The 17,262-nt window shown below is 44.9% G+C and overlaps 1 protein-coding gene across 3 annotated transcripts in view; it reads right to left on the reverse strand.

The window, feature by feature from the left end:
- LOC138580918 (uncharacterized) overlaps positions 1-17,262 on the reverse strand; it is a 500,340-nt gene that overhangs the window by 351,505 nt on the left and 131,573 nt on the right. For all 3 annotated transcript variants that reach the window (XM_069651850.1, XM_069651847.1, XM_069651849.1), the window contains exon 4: positions 9,236-9,301. In XM_069651850.1, the coding sequence (XP_069507951.1) occupies positions 9,236-9,301 (66 nt within the window). The remainder of the gene's footprint in view (positions 1-9,235; positions 9,302-17,262) is intronic.

The raw sequence follows: 17,262 nt of genomic DNA on the forward strand, positions 1-17,262 counted from the left end.
TCCGGAGGCTATCTCCGTTCCATCCACCGTAGTAATGACGTCCTTTACAGCCTTGGGACAAAGAGTTAGATTCATCCTCAAAACCATTTCATGATCCACATAATTGCCGATGGCACCGCTGTCGACGTAAGCTTCAATTGCATGTAATCGATCCGGATTATCAGGGCTAATGAGGACCATAGGTATCACGAAATGCGAGGTCACGGAACTGGTTTTCACGCTCGGCAAGAGGACCTCTATTCTTGTCGGGTGAGGTCGTTTCCCTGCTCAGAGTTTGTAACTTTGGTAACTGCAGCTCCTACTGCCTTCTTGGCAGGTTTCACCGGACAGTCTCGAAGAAAGTGCCCTGAGTTTCCCCAATAGAGGCATAATTGCAACTGTTTTCTCCTTTCCCGCTCCTTTTGTGTTAGAGGACCTTTCAGGCCCCCTATTTGCATGGGTTCCCCGGAGTCTACTCCTTTGGAAGGAGTTGGCGGTTTGGAAAATACTCGAGCATCAAATTTGGAACGATCGGCCTTCCTGTTCTGCAGTCTGTGATCTATTTGAACAACTAAGTATATATAGTCCGAACAATCTTGTGGGGGATTCACTACTTGGGCTAACACATCTTTGAGCTCTCCACGTAGACCTCTATAAAACAGCGTAATCCTTTTGTCCTCAGGCCATTGAGTTTCCACTATCAGTCTGTTGAAAGACGCAATATAAGCCAAAAGGTCTTGATTACCTTGTCGCAACGAAAGAAGCTCATTGTCCAAGGCCTGCCCCTGTGAATGTCTTGCGAACAGTTTTTCCATACTGAGCTGAAAAGCTTGAAAATCATGGAGGACCGGATCATCTTGATTTACTAGAGGGATCGACCAGTCTGCCGCATTGCCACTAAGGTACGAAAGCACGAAAGCTACTTTAGCTTGATCAGTTGGAAAGGCTGCTGGCCGGCATAAGAAATGCAACCGGCACTGATTGATAAATACTGCAAACCTCTTTGGGTCACCAGAAAATCGTTCGGGCGGAGCCAGAGGTACATTCCCAGGTAGGTTGATCTGCAATGGATTCATAGAGGATGTAGAAGGAAGATTTCCCCCAGATGCGGGTAACGGGGTCTGTCCGGCTTGTGACTGTAGCAATTGTCTAGCGAGATCATCTGTTCGCTCCTTGGAAATAATCAGTTCCCTTCTGAGAGCGTTCGTTTCCTGACGGGCTGCATGCACTTCTGCCCTTAGTTCCCCAAGTAACTGGGCTAGCTGGTCGGTATCCGAGGTTTCCATAGCGCCTGGACGGGAGTTTTGCGGTAGGCTTTGCGTTCTGTAACGCTCACCTGATTCCCGTAGAGGCGCCGGTCTTGACTGGGCGTATACCGTATCTTCAAAGGTGATGTGTAACACACGGCTGGCTCTTTGGGCTGGACCTCTTTGCACTGTATGTCTGACTCGAAGGGTAAGATGTCTGCAGATAGAAAATATGGGATTAATGAACTGGGTTATTGAATGTCTCTCTCTTCTTCCCTTTCTCTTCTCCTGTAGAAACCCAAAGGTTAACGCTCTCACCTTAGGTAAGTGAACGCCGTGCTCTCCATCTGCCTCGGGGCAGGGTGCTGTAACCAGTTTCTTCACTGGATAAGGGGAGCAGGCCTCTTGACTTCAGAGGACTGCTGTCTGTCGTTTACTGCACGAACGGTAAGTTTCGAGTAATTCTAATGTCTTTAACAGTCTTTAGTAATGATGTCTCTTGTTTTGCAGGGTTCCGGCGATGGCGGATGACGGGCTGAAGTGAGTTGAAGATGGAGCCCGTGTGATGAATAGAAGCGCCTGGAAGCACGTAAGTAAGCGCTTGTTGCCTGCTTCACGATGCGCTCTAACTGTCTTTTTATTTTGCAGGTACAAGTTCGGAGCGGCTGCAGGGTGCCGGAATACCCACTGGGTTAGATGTGGAAAGGAGTAATGGCACGTGAGTATTAAAGTTCCCCAATGTCTTTAAGCGCACCTTGTTTTGTCTTTCAGATGCGGGATGCAGCGCCGAAGGCCTCCGGAGCGTGCGAAGAGTTGGTAAGCTTTTGTCTTTCAGATGCCGGAATGCAGTGTGAAGACCTCCGGAGCGCACGAAGAGTAGGTAAGCCTTTGTCTTTCAGATGCCGGAATGCAGCGCGAGGCGTTGGTGACAGCCGATGGACCAGGTAAGTGAAGAGCTGTCACTGAAGACCGTAATGCTAACCTGTTCTTTCTTGTCTTTATAGGTGTTGCTGAAGACTGGATTCAGGATGGTAAGCCTTTTTCCTTAGGCCCAGGATCAGATGCAGAAGACACGATGAGCGTTCTGCTGCAGAGGATGCAGAATAACGCAAAGCAAGATTCATCCATCGGGTGTGGTTTAAATAGCCTCCTGTAGTGCTTAGGTGTCTCCTTCCATAGCCACGCCTAGGTAAGAAAAGAGTTCCTGCTTTCCAGAAGAGTTCCAGTGTTCTGAACCTAGGGAGTGGCTCCTGCCCCACCCAACAGGAAAAGTAGTTCCAAACAGAAGAGGATCAGAGGCTCAACTGGCAGGCAAGTAAGCAGCATGGTCTGCTGCAGGTAAGTCCACCCAAGCATTATGAGCCCGGCGCTTCCAGCGCTGGGACTGGGCATATTTATGAGCCTGGTGCCACTGGCGCCAGGACTGGGTCCAAAAGGTCCCAATTGGGACTGGTTGGCACTCGGAACCTGGGTTATGGATCTGCTTCCAAGGGAGTTGGGAAAACCCTGACCTTTTGGAAGCAGAGATCATGACACTTCTTGACTCTGGCTCAATAGGTTGACCTTTGCCTGCCTGACTGTCAAAAGGACAACAAAAGGTTTACGGAAAGAGATGGCAGTAAAAGTCAAAATTATCCACAGCGCTTGTACAGAAACTTGCAAATAGCAAAAAGGCAGCAGGTGTCAAGGAAGTGTGGGTGAACCACCAGTACACTACCACGTTCGAGAGGAATAGACAAATGGTCCCAAAACACACTGCGCCAAAAATTCAAGAATTCAAATACAGTAGTGTATTTATTTGAGTTGATCGGTCAGCCTGACACGTGCTTTGAGACAAAAACAGCTCTTCATCTGAGGAATCGCAAACCGTAGGGGCGTAAATTGCCAATGCAAACTCTTATCCTTCGCAGATGCTGCACATGCGGCAGAGGCTGGGCGCTGAACAGAAAGCAACAGAATTCTGTACGGTTTGCGATTCCGACCTCTGCATTAAGCCTCAGATGAAGAGCCGTTTTTGGCTCAAAACACGTGTCAGGCTGACCGATCAAATCAAATTCTTGCTTTTTTGGCGCAGTGTGTTTTGGGACCATTTGTCTATACAACAAAAGGTTTAGGCAGGGCCTAGAACCCCCATATATTTAAACCCCACAGCGTGCACTGGAGTGGTCCAAAAGACTTAGCCTTTGGTGCCGACTGCGGAAAGGAGAAGGCAGCATAGGTTTTCCTTTGTTCGAGTGATACCCCAGGGCCCAGTGAAGGCAGTCCTGATTGGGGACCAGCTGGGTTAAAAGAAAGAGGGTGAGAAAGAAGAGCAGAGCTAGGAGCAGGTCTCCCTTGGAAAGTGGTGTGAGAAAACGGAAGGGGGTTGCTTTGCCTTCTGGATGTGCTGTTTTAGAGCATACGGGCAAGGCAGTCTCTGGTGGGGTGCAGAACAGGCCCCTGTCTGATGAGGGAGAGTCTAATTCAGAATCTTTGTCTTATGGAAATGATCTGAAGCAGAGATGGCAAGTAGGTTCAGGGTTTTGCAATCGTTTTAATATGATATGATATGATATATTTTATTTATATTGCGCTCATTCACAGGTGTTTCAGAGTGCGACCAGGCAAAGGGAGGGGAACAGTGGAGAGAACAAACACAACGATCTCACTAGGGTCAGTGACATTGAGAAATGCACTGAGGGTTGGTAATATGTTCCAAAAGCCCTGAACATGAAAAGGAGATTTCAGACTTTACTGCAGTTCTGCATGTTCGTGTAATTGGTAGTGAGCCTGGGAACAGCGATGGGTGACATAAGGGTGTAGTTTATGGAATTCCTGCGTCTACGACGATTGTGAAGTTGATCATTGTACTTAAACAGTAAGAGTTGCAGGTTGTAACCTCCCTTAATACAGCCACACTTGAAGGGTCCACATGATTCAGAGTCATGCAGACCTTCAATTATTGAAATGTGATGTTTCCGCATGTGGCAATGCTTTTTTGTGGAGGTAATGCTTTTTTGCAAGTAATCACTATATGTCACTAATATGGTAGACCTTACAATCCAAAACGTACATATTTTTAACAAGTAACATTTGGAAGGTACGTGGTGAACTGCTTACATTGCAGAGTGGATTAAAATCCTGGCTTCACTCCTTAACCAAAGTGTATGATCCAGGACAAATAATTTAACATCACTGTGACTTAACTACAGAAATTGTTCCTTATTGGGGATGCAGTTCACACTACTCAGAAAAACGCCCCCTTACAATTGCATTATCATTGCACTGGCTCTCCACTCCATCCCGTAGCAACTTGATTTGACAGACAGATGCATAGCGCCTGATTTGCCGGGTGTTTTTCAGTGGGATTGTGCCATTGTAAAATGCTTTTGTAAATCAGGCCCTTTGCCTCAACAGCTGGCCAGTGCATCAGAAATTCTACTATAGCAGACTGATTGCGGCAGAACCATTTCTAATTTCGTCCCACGTTTTTACCAATCACCGTATGTGCTTGGGCATTTCCGAGTATTGCCCAATGGCCAACAGCTGCGTAAGCGAAGCTCTGTAAGGTGCACTGTTAAGTTACGGTATTTACACTTGCACCACACACACCGCCTGCTGTTTTCACAGGTTCTTGGAGCTTGACGAGCTGACGCAGGTGAAGATGGGGGTAAAAGTGGAAGCAGGGCGAGCAGGGTAAGTTGCTTTGATATGTGCAGATCTGCAAATATAGGGCTTTCTGCGCTGTGCAGGGTTTAGATATGTATTGGTGCAGGGTTTAGATATTTTTGGAGCTGCCTGCAGCAGTGGTTTCTCATGTAAATCACTTAAGTGATTGTCTGTTACGACTGTCAGAGTGGTGTTGAAGGAGCGAGGAAAGTTGGGTTGGTCTATCTGTGGTTAGTGCGGTGTATAGGGAAGTTTAGTGTTGACACTTGTTTTCAGGTGGTGCATGATGCATCATGTATCCTGTGTTACTTCAGTGCTGGGGTTATGTGATGAGGTGTGTTTTGTCTGTTAGGGTGGGAGGTAGAATGATTTTGAGGTGGTTATTGTTACCATGTCTTTCCCAACAAACCAGACAATAACTAGGGACAACAAAACATGTGTTTGTTTATATCCATGCAAAACTTTACTTCTCCAGCTGTTATGCCTTCTTATGCCATGTGATAAAATGTTAGGCTAAGTGATGCTATGTCACGTGAGACTATGCCATGGCACAAATTCAGGGCCTACAGTTCCTATTCAGTTTAGCAGGACCTCCTTTCTGACTGCCCACTGACTGCTGAAAAGACTTCCACCGCATGCCACTCATTCTTACATAGCAGTATGGTAACATGCTGATAGACATGGGCCAGGAAGTAGAACTTGACAAGGCCACCATTTGAAGCGTTAGTGTACCCCACTCCCGATGTTTCGGTGTAGTCGCGTTCTTAGCAGAATACATGGCAAACATGGCAGGGGTAGCCCTTTCCTTGAAAACACCTCAGCTCTCCTTTTGTCTCAGGAGGATAAGCTCAGGGGCAACGTGCTCGCCTGGGAAGCCAGACGACATGGAGCACCACAGGTTCGATCCCCGAGTCTGCAAGCTTAGAAACCTCTGGGTATTAAGCGCGTTATAAATAACCTATCATATCATTAAGTGTTACCGATGATTGTTTGATATCCAAATGTTGTGTAGCTGATGTGTTCCTTTGTCAAACAATGATTTTAAGCACATGCGCTTATCACAAAGTCCCTTTGTGGGTGTCTAAGTCTTGAACTTATTAAGACTTATTGGACAGTTTAAGAGGTCTCAATTTTTATAATTTCAGGTGTGAAATAATTAACCATTATTGTGGTTTAGACTCATAACATAGAAAACAGGCATGTTTAAAAATGTTTGTTTGCATATGCTTTTTTGCGTGAATATTTTTGCATACATATTTGTATGTGTATGAGTCTGTGTGTGCCTGGGACAAAGGTGCAGATGGTGGGCCCTGAGTGTGACATGGTGCATAACTGAGGCCGCACGGGAATATATTGAGACAGACTTCAGTGTTTGATTTGGGCACTAGCGGCATGAAAATATGTTTAACATGGGCAATGCTGGCATGTATTGTTGAGACATGCCTTTATTTGGGCACTAGCAGCAGGAAAATATGTTTAACATGGGCAATGCTGGCATGTATTGTTGAGACATGCCTTTATTTGGGCACTAGCAGCAGGAAAATATGTTTAACATGGGCAATTCTGGCATGTATTGTTGAGACCAGCCTCATTTCTTTCTTTGGACACAAAAAGCATGAATGGGGGGGACAGACCTCATGATCTCGTTTGGGCAGAACCTGCTGAAAAGTGGGGCAGCGCTGGCATATATTGCAGGGAGAGGCCCCCTCGTTTATCTTTGGGGACAGCCAGCATCAACATGTGTTGCAAAATGTTCCTTTGTGCTGTTGGTGGCCTGGCATCTATTGAAGTGTTTTATGTGTGACCTGCAGAGTGGAGTGTAAATTCTGCATTGTTACCCAATTTTTCTGAACGGTTTTCTGTAAAATGCACACCTTTTACCCATTATTTTAAAAAAATGTCTATGGGAAAGCCACAGCCAAACCCTTAATAGGTTAGTTTAGGGGCGCTCGCTGAGTTCAAGTCAGGGAAAACATTTATACATTTATACATTTAAACATTTATACATACGTAAACATACGCATAGTGTCTAGCCCTGAAGACGGAACACGTTCCGAAATGCATTGGCAAACACTGTTGAGACACATACCTGTGGATGCATACTGCCTTTTATGCAATTACAAATAATTGGGATTTTTTTTTTTTTACTAAAGAGTCATGAACCATTATTCTCGGAGTCTTATGAACCTAATATGAATTACCATTAAACAACTGCAGCTTATTTTAAGAGCATAGCGTGAGAGTACAAAGTCCTTTCATCGCGGGATGTTTTTTCGCGGGGTTTTTTACAGAAAATGTTTAATCGAAAAAAAAAACATGAAATGTTTTTGGGGGGGTTAAAAAATTATATATATGGGATGTGGGTTTTTGGTCATAAATATAAACTGAAAGGGAATGGGGGTTGTGGGAGGATTTGATGGGTTTTTTCGATAAAACTATGATGGTAAAAAACCCCATTAAAAAACATCCCGCGAAGAAATGACATGGAACTAGCGTGAGTGCACCATGATCTGGGAATGATCCCCCTAGTTCCTTTTTTGTGAAATACGTACATCCTTGTGCCAAGGCTTTATTGGTACCCTCCGTAACCCAAAATATATTTCACTTTGAATTACTATTCCAGGCACGAGTGGTGCCCACCCTCCTCCTCGCTCAGCTCATAAACATTGTCATCACTGAAACCATCACCGCAAAAAAGTATTGTAGAGATGGGGCCAGATTCTCTAGCCTTTGCACTGGTGCTAAAACGTGAGCCAATGCTTTCACAATGCAAAATGGAGCAAACAGATTCAGTCACAATCCCGATTATCTAAAAACGTTTGCACGCGGGCAAAAATGTATCCGGCTTTTTTCTGCAGTATATTTGCTGCATAGCTTACAAAGAAAAGTGTCTACTAGATCTCTTTCCATGTCACGCAAGAAACATAGCAGGTAAAACAGCCTGCTCCAACTTCCCCCGGTTAATTTTATTCGACATAATACCGATTGGGGCTAAACCTGTTTGCTCTATTCTGTAGTACCAGAGCAGCAAAATTGAGGCTAAATTCCTTTGCCCCACTTCTTTGCACTAGTGCAAATCTTTGATAATCTGGCCGTCTAAAAGACTAGTCCACTCCGTTTTCCTTTGACCTAAACTGTTGTTAAATGTGCTCTTCACGCCCACAGAGTTCAATGTTCCCATTTATTGGCTGATAGGAGCAGGTCTGGTTTCCTCTTCATGCCAAGATGAAGTAGATGGTACCTCTTGGAGTGCCCACCCATGGAAGTGGCCAATCAGGGGGCACACAAAACACAAGCTAGAATAACCTTAGTTGAGCTGCTCGGCTTAATCTTACATCAAAATATACAAGATGGATATGTACTTCCTTTTTTCTGTCTACTCCACTTCGAAGGGCCGCTGAACATTGTCTTTATGCAGAACTATTAGGGTTATAGTAGCCAATCTCGAACCCGAAGAGTTATACAGTAAACAGCCAGTGTCTGGAGTCCAATTGAGAGCATGTCACAGAAAGCAGAATGCAACGAGGTGAAAGGTGAGAAGGGAATGTAATTCGGTACGTGCTGCCGTTGCTTTCCTTTATTTTCACGTGTTTATTTATTGTATATAGTTCTGTCAAGAACTGTACAATGAACGCATTACACATTCATTTCAAATCACCTGTTAAAATCAACTATTTCACATCAAATCACATACATAACACATTTAACCTAACATTTTCGTGTATTTACATTTCATTAGTCAATGTCATTCAAATATAAAATATAAATTCGGGTATGAATACCGTAGCTAATACTTCGTTTCTTTTTACAATAGAATTTGAATATTTCACAGTAAAATACTTTGGGATTTTCCCGATCTGTTTCTTTTTAACACGTATCACACTTTTACTTTAAACTTCTCATGATAAACTAATTTTAGTGCCAGCCCACAGTTTAAACTTATCCAAGTTTAGCGAACCTGAAGGAATTTTAGGGCGCCCACCCACACCCTATAAAGTGCTAAGTGCAAAGTAACCAAATGCATTTAAATTTCACATATTTGAATGTCATGATTCATGTGCAATTAGTTTTTGGTGTCGGTACTGCTGAGAAGCGCTGACACTGTCTCTTTAAAAAGTAGCACAGCTCAGCGGAAGTTTCTCAAACTGTCCACTGCAGTGGATGGTATTAAACCTCCTTAGCAGGCAAAAGGAGGACATCACACCTTCAACCCTGCCATTATTTTTCTCTGTATTGAGATTACCCGCAAGTGCCTGAACAAAAGCCAGATCTACTGACTTTGTAAGCGCTTGTCCGTCCATACCACTAGCAGGAGCTCTATTGCCCAGCAGAGAGCCAGTGCCTGTTAGAATATCTCTTACCATTAAGTTCTGAAGGTCATCTACAGCTTTCACGAGTTCCTCCTCAGAACAGTTATTTTGTTTCACCTAAAAATAAATTAAAAAAAACAGGTGTGAAATGTCATCAAGTTGTTCAGTATCGTGTAACATCCACAAGAAAGAAATCTATTTGGTACTACTAACAGCACTTGATGAAGCTGTGAGAGGGGGCGATAACTGCGAAGGCATTCAGCAATTCATAGTGACACTCTGGAGAGAAACCGTCTGGCGTGTGGGAGGGGTGGGGGCGGGCATAGATGACACCAGGGGTCAAGTCCTAAAAATTAAAGTGGGGGACTCATCAACAAACAGAATGGGGTGTGACGTCACCAGAAATTTGCCTATCAAGGTGAAACATGCACATTTCATTACATTGACTTTGCATAACCACCCAAATTGCACAGGGCAAATATAATTTGCCTTTCATAAATGACAGGCTTTAACCCACAGGAGTAGCACATGAGTGGAGAAGCAGCAGACACTGGCCAGGCCATTGCAACCCCAACAGGACATCCACACAATGCACTAAAGTTACCAGAAAGCACCACCACACATCCCTCAACATGCAGTGGTAGTTAATCGGTGGGCCTGGCCACCTAGGGGTTTCACATTTCTGTATAGGGGCAGCCACAAGAGATTGGGGACAAGGCAGAAGATGACATTTTGCACCAACAGCGAGCAAGGTCGACGTCCATTCACGAGACACAACATAGTACAGTGAGTCGCAATCAGCTAAGTACCCCTAACGACACTCAGCTGACCGGAATAGGCTGGCCATACCCAGACACTATTGGCATGAGCACAGGGGGTTGTACAATGACTTGGTGCAGGGCCCACAAACAACAAGGGTGCCCATTGTGTGGCCGTAAAATGAAGCACCCAATGACGCCCCCATACATGGAATGGCATAATGCAAACAGCTACTGAGGGACATCACCCTGCCAATTGACATGGCATGGCATGCACTCATTACCCCAGGAAAACTAGATACCCAGACTCCCATCACGTACCATGCATGGGAGCTATGCACAGGCCCAGACCACCCCGACTGGCATGCTGCTCTGTCGGTCCAATACACAAGAAGCAATGAGTGTTGGACGTGAGCTGTGTGCAAGTAGTAACATATCAGACAGGACAACCTCCCTGAGCAGTGCAACCCGCATGCAAGGACTGGATTGTGGAACAGTGTGGCACATTCATACATGGGACATGCATGCACAGACTGACTTTTGAGAGGCTGCTGTAACAGGCAATACAACTGCCGATCATCACGAGTGGCACCTGTGTCTTTAACCCTTGTAGGTGACTCTGGATACCCGCAGCTTCTGTGGTTGATGACCCCTCTGAGGAAACCCCAAACACCACAGGAAGTGGCATATGACAGGGCCCATTTAATTTAATTTTGTCATTTGTATAGCACCTTTCACCATGGGTATGGACCCAACGTGCTGCCGGTTGAAAGCCCTCAGAGGGACCCAAGTCTGAAGCATGAGAAAGTTAGGAGGTGCTAGTATGTGTGTGCATATGGTCATTAAAGGTTATGAGTGCTTGGCCGAGTCCCTGCTAGCCACCCATGCCTAATTGGCATGTGTATGGGTGGAGAGATTTACACCAGGGAAATAAGATGGAGGGTGTGTGTGTAAGAGGATAGTTATGTGTGTAGCTACAGGTCACATTTTATGTCGTGAAAGGCAGGTACATTCTTATGGCAGAAGTGTTGTGCATAGTGTCATTTGAGTTGCATGTGAAAGCAGATGCGTGCAGGAGTGTGGCGGCACCTTTGGCTGTTTCCAGAAGCGCAGAGTGAGAGATGAAAAATACATTGGTTATAATCAAATCAAAGACTGAATTGGTACATTCAGCAAAATTCTAAAAACATCTTGGTTGATAGATGATGGTGGATATATTCTGCATGCTTCCAGCTGTCGTGAAGTGGATATATTCAAGACCCCTCTTAACCGTAAAATCAGTATACTGCTAACAACTGCATTCCCTGTAGTGGAACACATTCTACAACCATCTAGGATCCGTAACATGGTCACCCTCATGGACTCAACTAAGTGCAGCACCCTGGTCAACTGCACAACACTTCCAAGTGCAATACAATGACTATCGCAAGAGATCATCTGGTGTAAAGGCTACAGTCTGTGCAATTTAATGGCTACCCTCACAAAATCCTCCGAGAGCAACACCCAGGTTCGCCCCCCGAATTAGTCAAAGTGAAGCACAATGGCCAACCCACAAGTCTTCTAACTGTAACATGTTGGCTACCCTTATGGATATTCACAGGGCAAAACAACCTTGGCTACACTTATAAATCATCTAGGAGCAGATGCAATGGCCACCTTTCTACTGTTGTGGTTCAATGCAATGGCCACCCTCAAAAATACCACCAGTGCGATGCATTGCCAAACCTCCAAAATCCATCTGGTGCAATGCATCGCCCACCCCCAAAATTCATCTAAGTGCAAACCAATGCCTACCCCCAATCTATCTACGTGCAATACATTACCCACCCCCAAATACATCTAGGTGTAATACGTTGCCTACCCCTAAAATCCATGTAAGTGCAATACATTGTTCACCCTAAAATACATCTAAGTGCAATACGTTGCCTACCCCAATACGCTACCAACCCCCAAAGATCCATCTAAGTGCAATAAATTGACTACCCCAACATACATCTAAGTGCAATATGTTGCCTACCCCCATAATCCATCTAAGTGCAATACAATGCCCACCCAAAATCCATCTAAGTGCAATACATTTCAAACCCCCAAAATCCATGTAAGCGCAATACGTTGCCTACCACAAAACACATCTAAGTGCAACACATTTCCTGTTCCCCAAATAAATATAAATGCCTCAATTGCAACACAATGTTTGCCTTCCGAAATACATCTGTCAGGCTATCTAAGGAGAGCAGTAGGTAATCTACACAATGTTCTGATTTGAAGGTAGTAATGAAGAAATGGCAGGGTTTTAATTGAGCACAGTAATGGCTGTGCTTACCGACCATTCCACGTTTCCTTAGTTGCTGCGGTAGGGTGCTATGCCAGGCGTCCATGGACAAACAGGGGCAAACAGGGATGGGTGCTGCTCAGAGGGGAGCTGCCCTTTGCCTCTGGCCCTTAGTTGGCTGCCCAGGCAAGGCTGCCCTGGGAACCCCCATAATGAGCGCTACGTCCTGGAGGGAGCAGGCCAAACACAGGCCTGGTGGGCGGGAGCCGGGCGGGAGTAGCATTGGGGAGGGAGAATGGAATGAAGGAGGCACTGGGATCAGGGACCATGCAAGCTGGAATTGGAGGGGTACCAGAGGAGCGGAAAAAAAAAAAGAAAATAAATGTGAGATGAGAGCAGAGAAGAAAAAATAAATAAATAGGCATGGATGTTGGGAGGAGGGTAAGAAAACACACAGAGGGAAGAAAAATAAAAATAAATAGTCTCGGGTAGGCGGGCAGGAAAAGCCACTCACCCCAAGCAGGTGTGCAGACCAGGGTGACAATAGAGCGTACCATCGGCCTCTGAAAGCCCTGATTCAGATGCCTGCACCGGTCTGGGTTGCGCTGATGTACAGGCCAGACAAGGTGGGACATGTTGTTCTGACCTGTGCGATGTTGCATTACACCTGTGTGAGGCGCAACATAACCCTGCTCCCAGATCTGGGCATGCCTCCCCCAGAGGATGAAGCTGCAGTGTCAGCTGGGCCCATGCACGTGCACAACGAGTACATGGAGGCCAGGGATGGGTGCATGCCCCGACAGGAACTGATAGAGAAGTTTTTTTGATTTACCCCTTCACTTTGAATGCCGCTTGCAGATATTCTGCACAATAACAGTTAACACAATCACAGTGAACACTTGTATGAAAAAGAGCAATGTCCTGTTATTTCTTCAAATGAAATTGTGTTTTATGTTTCAAAGTTGTTGGGGACAAACTCCCAGGTAGTTTGCGGACTCCTGGAAGGTCCAACACCTTCCCCCAAAAGGAACGTAGACCCAGACAGACAGCAAGTTCAAACTGCGGTTTATTACAGCCAAAACCAACAGGGATCAGTACAAGGATAGAAGAAATCCACAGACATGTCAAGTCTCCTGGCACGCAGGCCAGTTTTGTCCTGAAGTGGCGTCATAGTGACATCACAACCTGGGCCCCTCTCCAGAAAATCGGCCTACTAGATTGGTCGTCAGGAGCCTAATAACCTAGATATAGTCCCCAATAGGAGTTACTCTACTGGCTCTTACATGTCGGGTGGCTGGCCTGGTCCATCCCCAAATTGCTATCTCCAAACAATGTTGCAGTGTGAGGGTCTTACCTTTGGTTCTTGCCTAATGCTACCTACCCCTAGGAGACTGAACTGTGATTGGCTATAACTGACCTCCCCAAGCCTGGGATCTGCAATGGTTCTCAGCTCTTGGTGTACCTTCTCATGGTAATAAGAACGATGTGTCTGAATTGTAACTTGTGTTCACCACCTTAGACTATGAGAGTGCCAGTTCATCTCATGCAACACTTGTCTCACATTGTAACATCTTTGTTGCAAGCTCCTGTCTGGCGGCGTGAGATCGACTCTCATTCCCTATTCATCATCTGAGCCGGCCGGGTCACGTGTTCATTCAGAGACCATGATTTGCAGCTCAGAATTATGAGGAATTATTCGCATTTATTGCTGCTGATGTTACTGCCTTTCAGGTAATGGAATGTTGTGCGTATTTGGTTGCCTTGGCAGCGGGTCCTGTCTCACACGTTTGCTCTTGTCCTGTCTGAATTTGCCTCAGCTCAGCTCTTGCTGAGAGGCTTGTGGCCTGCTGTAATTTTCCTAAACCATTATGTGGTTCCTACAGTGTCCATGCTATTCTATATTCTCTATATATCAGTCACACTTGGCTCTGTCAGGTCCCATAGGTGCTCCTACAGTTCCATAAGGATAATGGCATATAAGCATCTGCAAGCTTTGTTCAGGATCCCTTGCTTCTTGTGGTTTCTGCATTGCTGCATTAAGCTAATGACAAAATAATAAAGCACTGACAGTATGTATATTTATCTGTTCTCTAACTTATGGAACTGTACGCTCATGTTCTTCGTGTATTCGAATGCGTGTTTGTGTCCAGATGTGCGGATGGCACGTGTGCTTCCTGTCTAAAGTTGCTATGTCGTGGTGTCTCTAACGATGTCAGTAACGTGGCTTCTTGGTGCTTTAATCAATACTTTCAATTGAGGTCTCTTTAGTTGCAGTCTGAGGCTCTTCGTCCACTCTGGGGTAGACTTGTACCACACCTGGTCTGTAGTGCAAAAGCAAGGAAATATCGAGGCTGAGTACCACAAAAGGAAATACACCAAACACAGGCTTATAAAGATTTAGAGATCTTTAGTCTATTACTGCGCAGTTACAAAGAAACAAATCAGATAGCTATCTGGCCCTCAGTACATCACAGCGAATACCAGCCCTTCTGTGTGAGAAGTGAGAGGTACTGGACGTCTAAACAGTTGTACATTTTATACATTTCCAATCATAATGTCCAGCCCCTCTGCAAGTTAATAATCCATGGTCTAGAGTTTGTGCCGAGTTCACTTCTAGTTTGTCCGACAATATGCACATAGATCATTCTCAGTTGACATACAAACAAGTCACAATGGCAACAGTGTATCCTTGGATTTAACAATAAGCCTTAACACATGTCCTTTACAATGCAGTTCAGCTAGTGTCCATGTTTAGTATTTGTATAACATTGTAGTCGATGTATGTCCGCGGCTGAGACTTATTGGTTCAGACAATCCTCTGTCTACAAGTCAGCCATGGGACATTCGGCCAACGGACACTTTATACATCAACTAACGTACAAAGTGCAGGACAGCTCAGTTACAAGCGGGAAACACTGTCCACCATTTTAGAACACAGAGTTACATTGGAATAGGGATGTAACGGTATTACGGTATACCGTTAAAGATACCGTGAACCACTTAATTGAACAATAATAACCGTCACATTGTTTATACCGGTATACCGTTCATACCGTTAAGTGTGCTTTTCAATCTGATTTGGAAAGGCTGCAGTAAGCAAGTGCTGCGCAGTCTTGGTCTTGCACTGTTGGATGTGCCATCTGCCAAGTAGTTTCAGTTGGAGCAGTTTTTAATGCCATTCCATAAACCACACGTGCCTGACGCAAAATCAATATGTTAGCAATAGGAAGAATAAATACAGTGCCAAGAAGGAAAAGGGTTTACTTTGAGTTGGCGGCTTTGGGGTTTATATATTTATAATGGATAATGTTTTCTAAACATATGACAATGGGGGATTTCCCTGGTTCTATCATTGAATTTACATATAATAAGTCACACTGCGAAATTTACTAATCTCTGTGGGTATTCCCTGCTGCCATACCAAAGGGTAACATGTCTGTGATTACTGAACACCTTTTGGCCCGCAAGTAAACTTAAGGCTGTAAAGTAAAGAGAGAGAAAGTGCGTGTGTGAATATGCGCACAAGCGCATACTACCATCAGCCTCCATTGATCTGTGGCATGCAGATTATCAAGATGACAACATGTTCATCTTCACCAGTGGGGGAGCTAAAAGCCTAAATGACCACTTAAGAAAAGCTATTAAGTTTGCTTTGCCAGTCGCAGCAGGGCTTCCTCCGCCCCCTCCTCCGCTCCATACGTGTGTTTTTGTGTTGTTTGGTGGAAGCAAGGGGTGGCATTTCAGTAGAAAGTATGTTGAAACACCCAATTCTGGCCCTGGGTGCGTGGTTTTGTTTGTGATGATAAATCTGACAATGTACGACCTTTTAAGAAAATATTTGTTAAGATTAGTTAACTCCACCTGCTATACCGCGATAACCATGATATACCGTCATTTGGCAAGCAGGTTATCGTACCGTCATAAAACTAATACCGTGACACCCCTACATTGGAATAGAAATCAAAATGGTGGATGGACTTAAAATGGCAGCGAAGTCGATCTAGAATTGGAACTTTGCAACGTGGTTTTCTTCGCAGAGCGACTGGGCTTAGGCCAATATATACAATAAAGGAGGCACGACATGATATCCCGTTTAACAAACCCTCCTTTTGGCCTAAGCCAAGCGCTAAACTACTTCTTAGTCACTTTATGAGTAACTCCACGTCTCAATGTCCATACATCCTGAATCACTATCGGAGATATCGATCGCCATGAGATCAGATACTGAGATTTCTTTCAGCACAAATTCATTAGACATTTTCTCTGGGGCGTGTGCCTTGTGCCCTAATGTACCCATCGCTTGTGAACAACATCCTCCTATCATTGAACATATACCAGGAAGACATTGTATAGAACAACAGAAAAACAATAGAATACCTTAAATGATCAGCAAGACCGAAAGTAGCTTCCATCCCCAAGATTGCAAGAAGTCCCAGAACCAAGCGCTAAGATCCCAGTTTCCCTTGGGAACGTGCACTTCTGAACTAAGGACGTGCAGATTTTGTATTGCCCTAAAAATCGTTGGGGAGGAATCTGGCACGAAAACACAACAAGCGGACCCCACTAATTTACATACTCCACCACGCTCAGCCAAGATGACGCCTAACACCATCCGGTTCTGAAGTGCCACTAACCTTATCGCTTTCTGTTCTAAAGTTATGTTATAGAGTATGTCAGTGGTCCGGTTGATGGTCCTCTCCAGTACTCTCGCTAATCTTCTGATATCTTCAGAGTTCAGTATTTGCCCCCAAAATGGTACTAAGGATTTTGCTACATCGCCCAGAACTTGTGCTGAAGTATCGCCATTCTCGTCCCGCCTTGGACGAGCCTTTGAAATTTCTAAAGTGCTAACAATAAATATCCCGGGTAACAGAATCCCTAAATAACAGGTTCCCTGACAATCCCTAGGTAACGATGGGAAAGCTACATTACCGCAAACAAAGTAGACATGTTCGCCTTCATACAAAGGTCTGTCCTCACTAGTCAAATTCGCAACATTGGCGCAACCCTTGAAATCACCCATTGACTGAGTACCATTCCTTTGTATA

The sequence above is a fragment of the Ambystoma mexicanum genome, chromosome 3p (assembly GCF_040938575.1).
Source record: "Ambystoma mexicanum isolate Mex_15411 chromosome 3p, UKY_AmexF1_1, whole genome shotgun sequence".
Lineage (NCBI taxonomy): Eukaryota > Metazoa > Chordata > Amphibia > Caudata > Ambystomatidae > Ambystoma > Ambystoma mexicanum.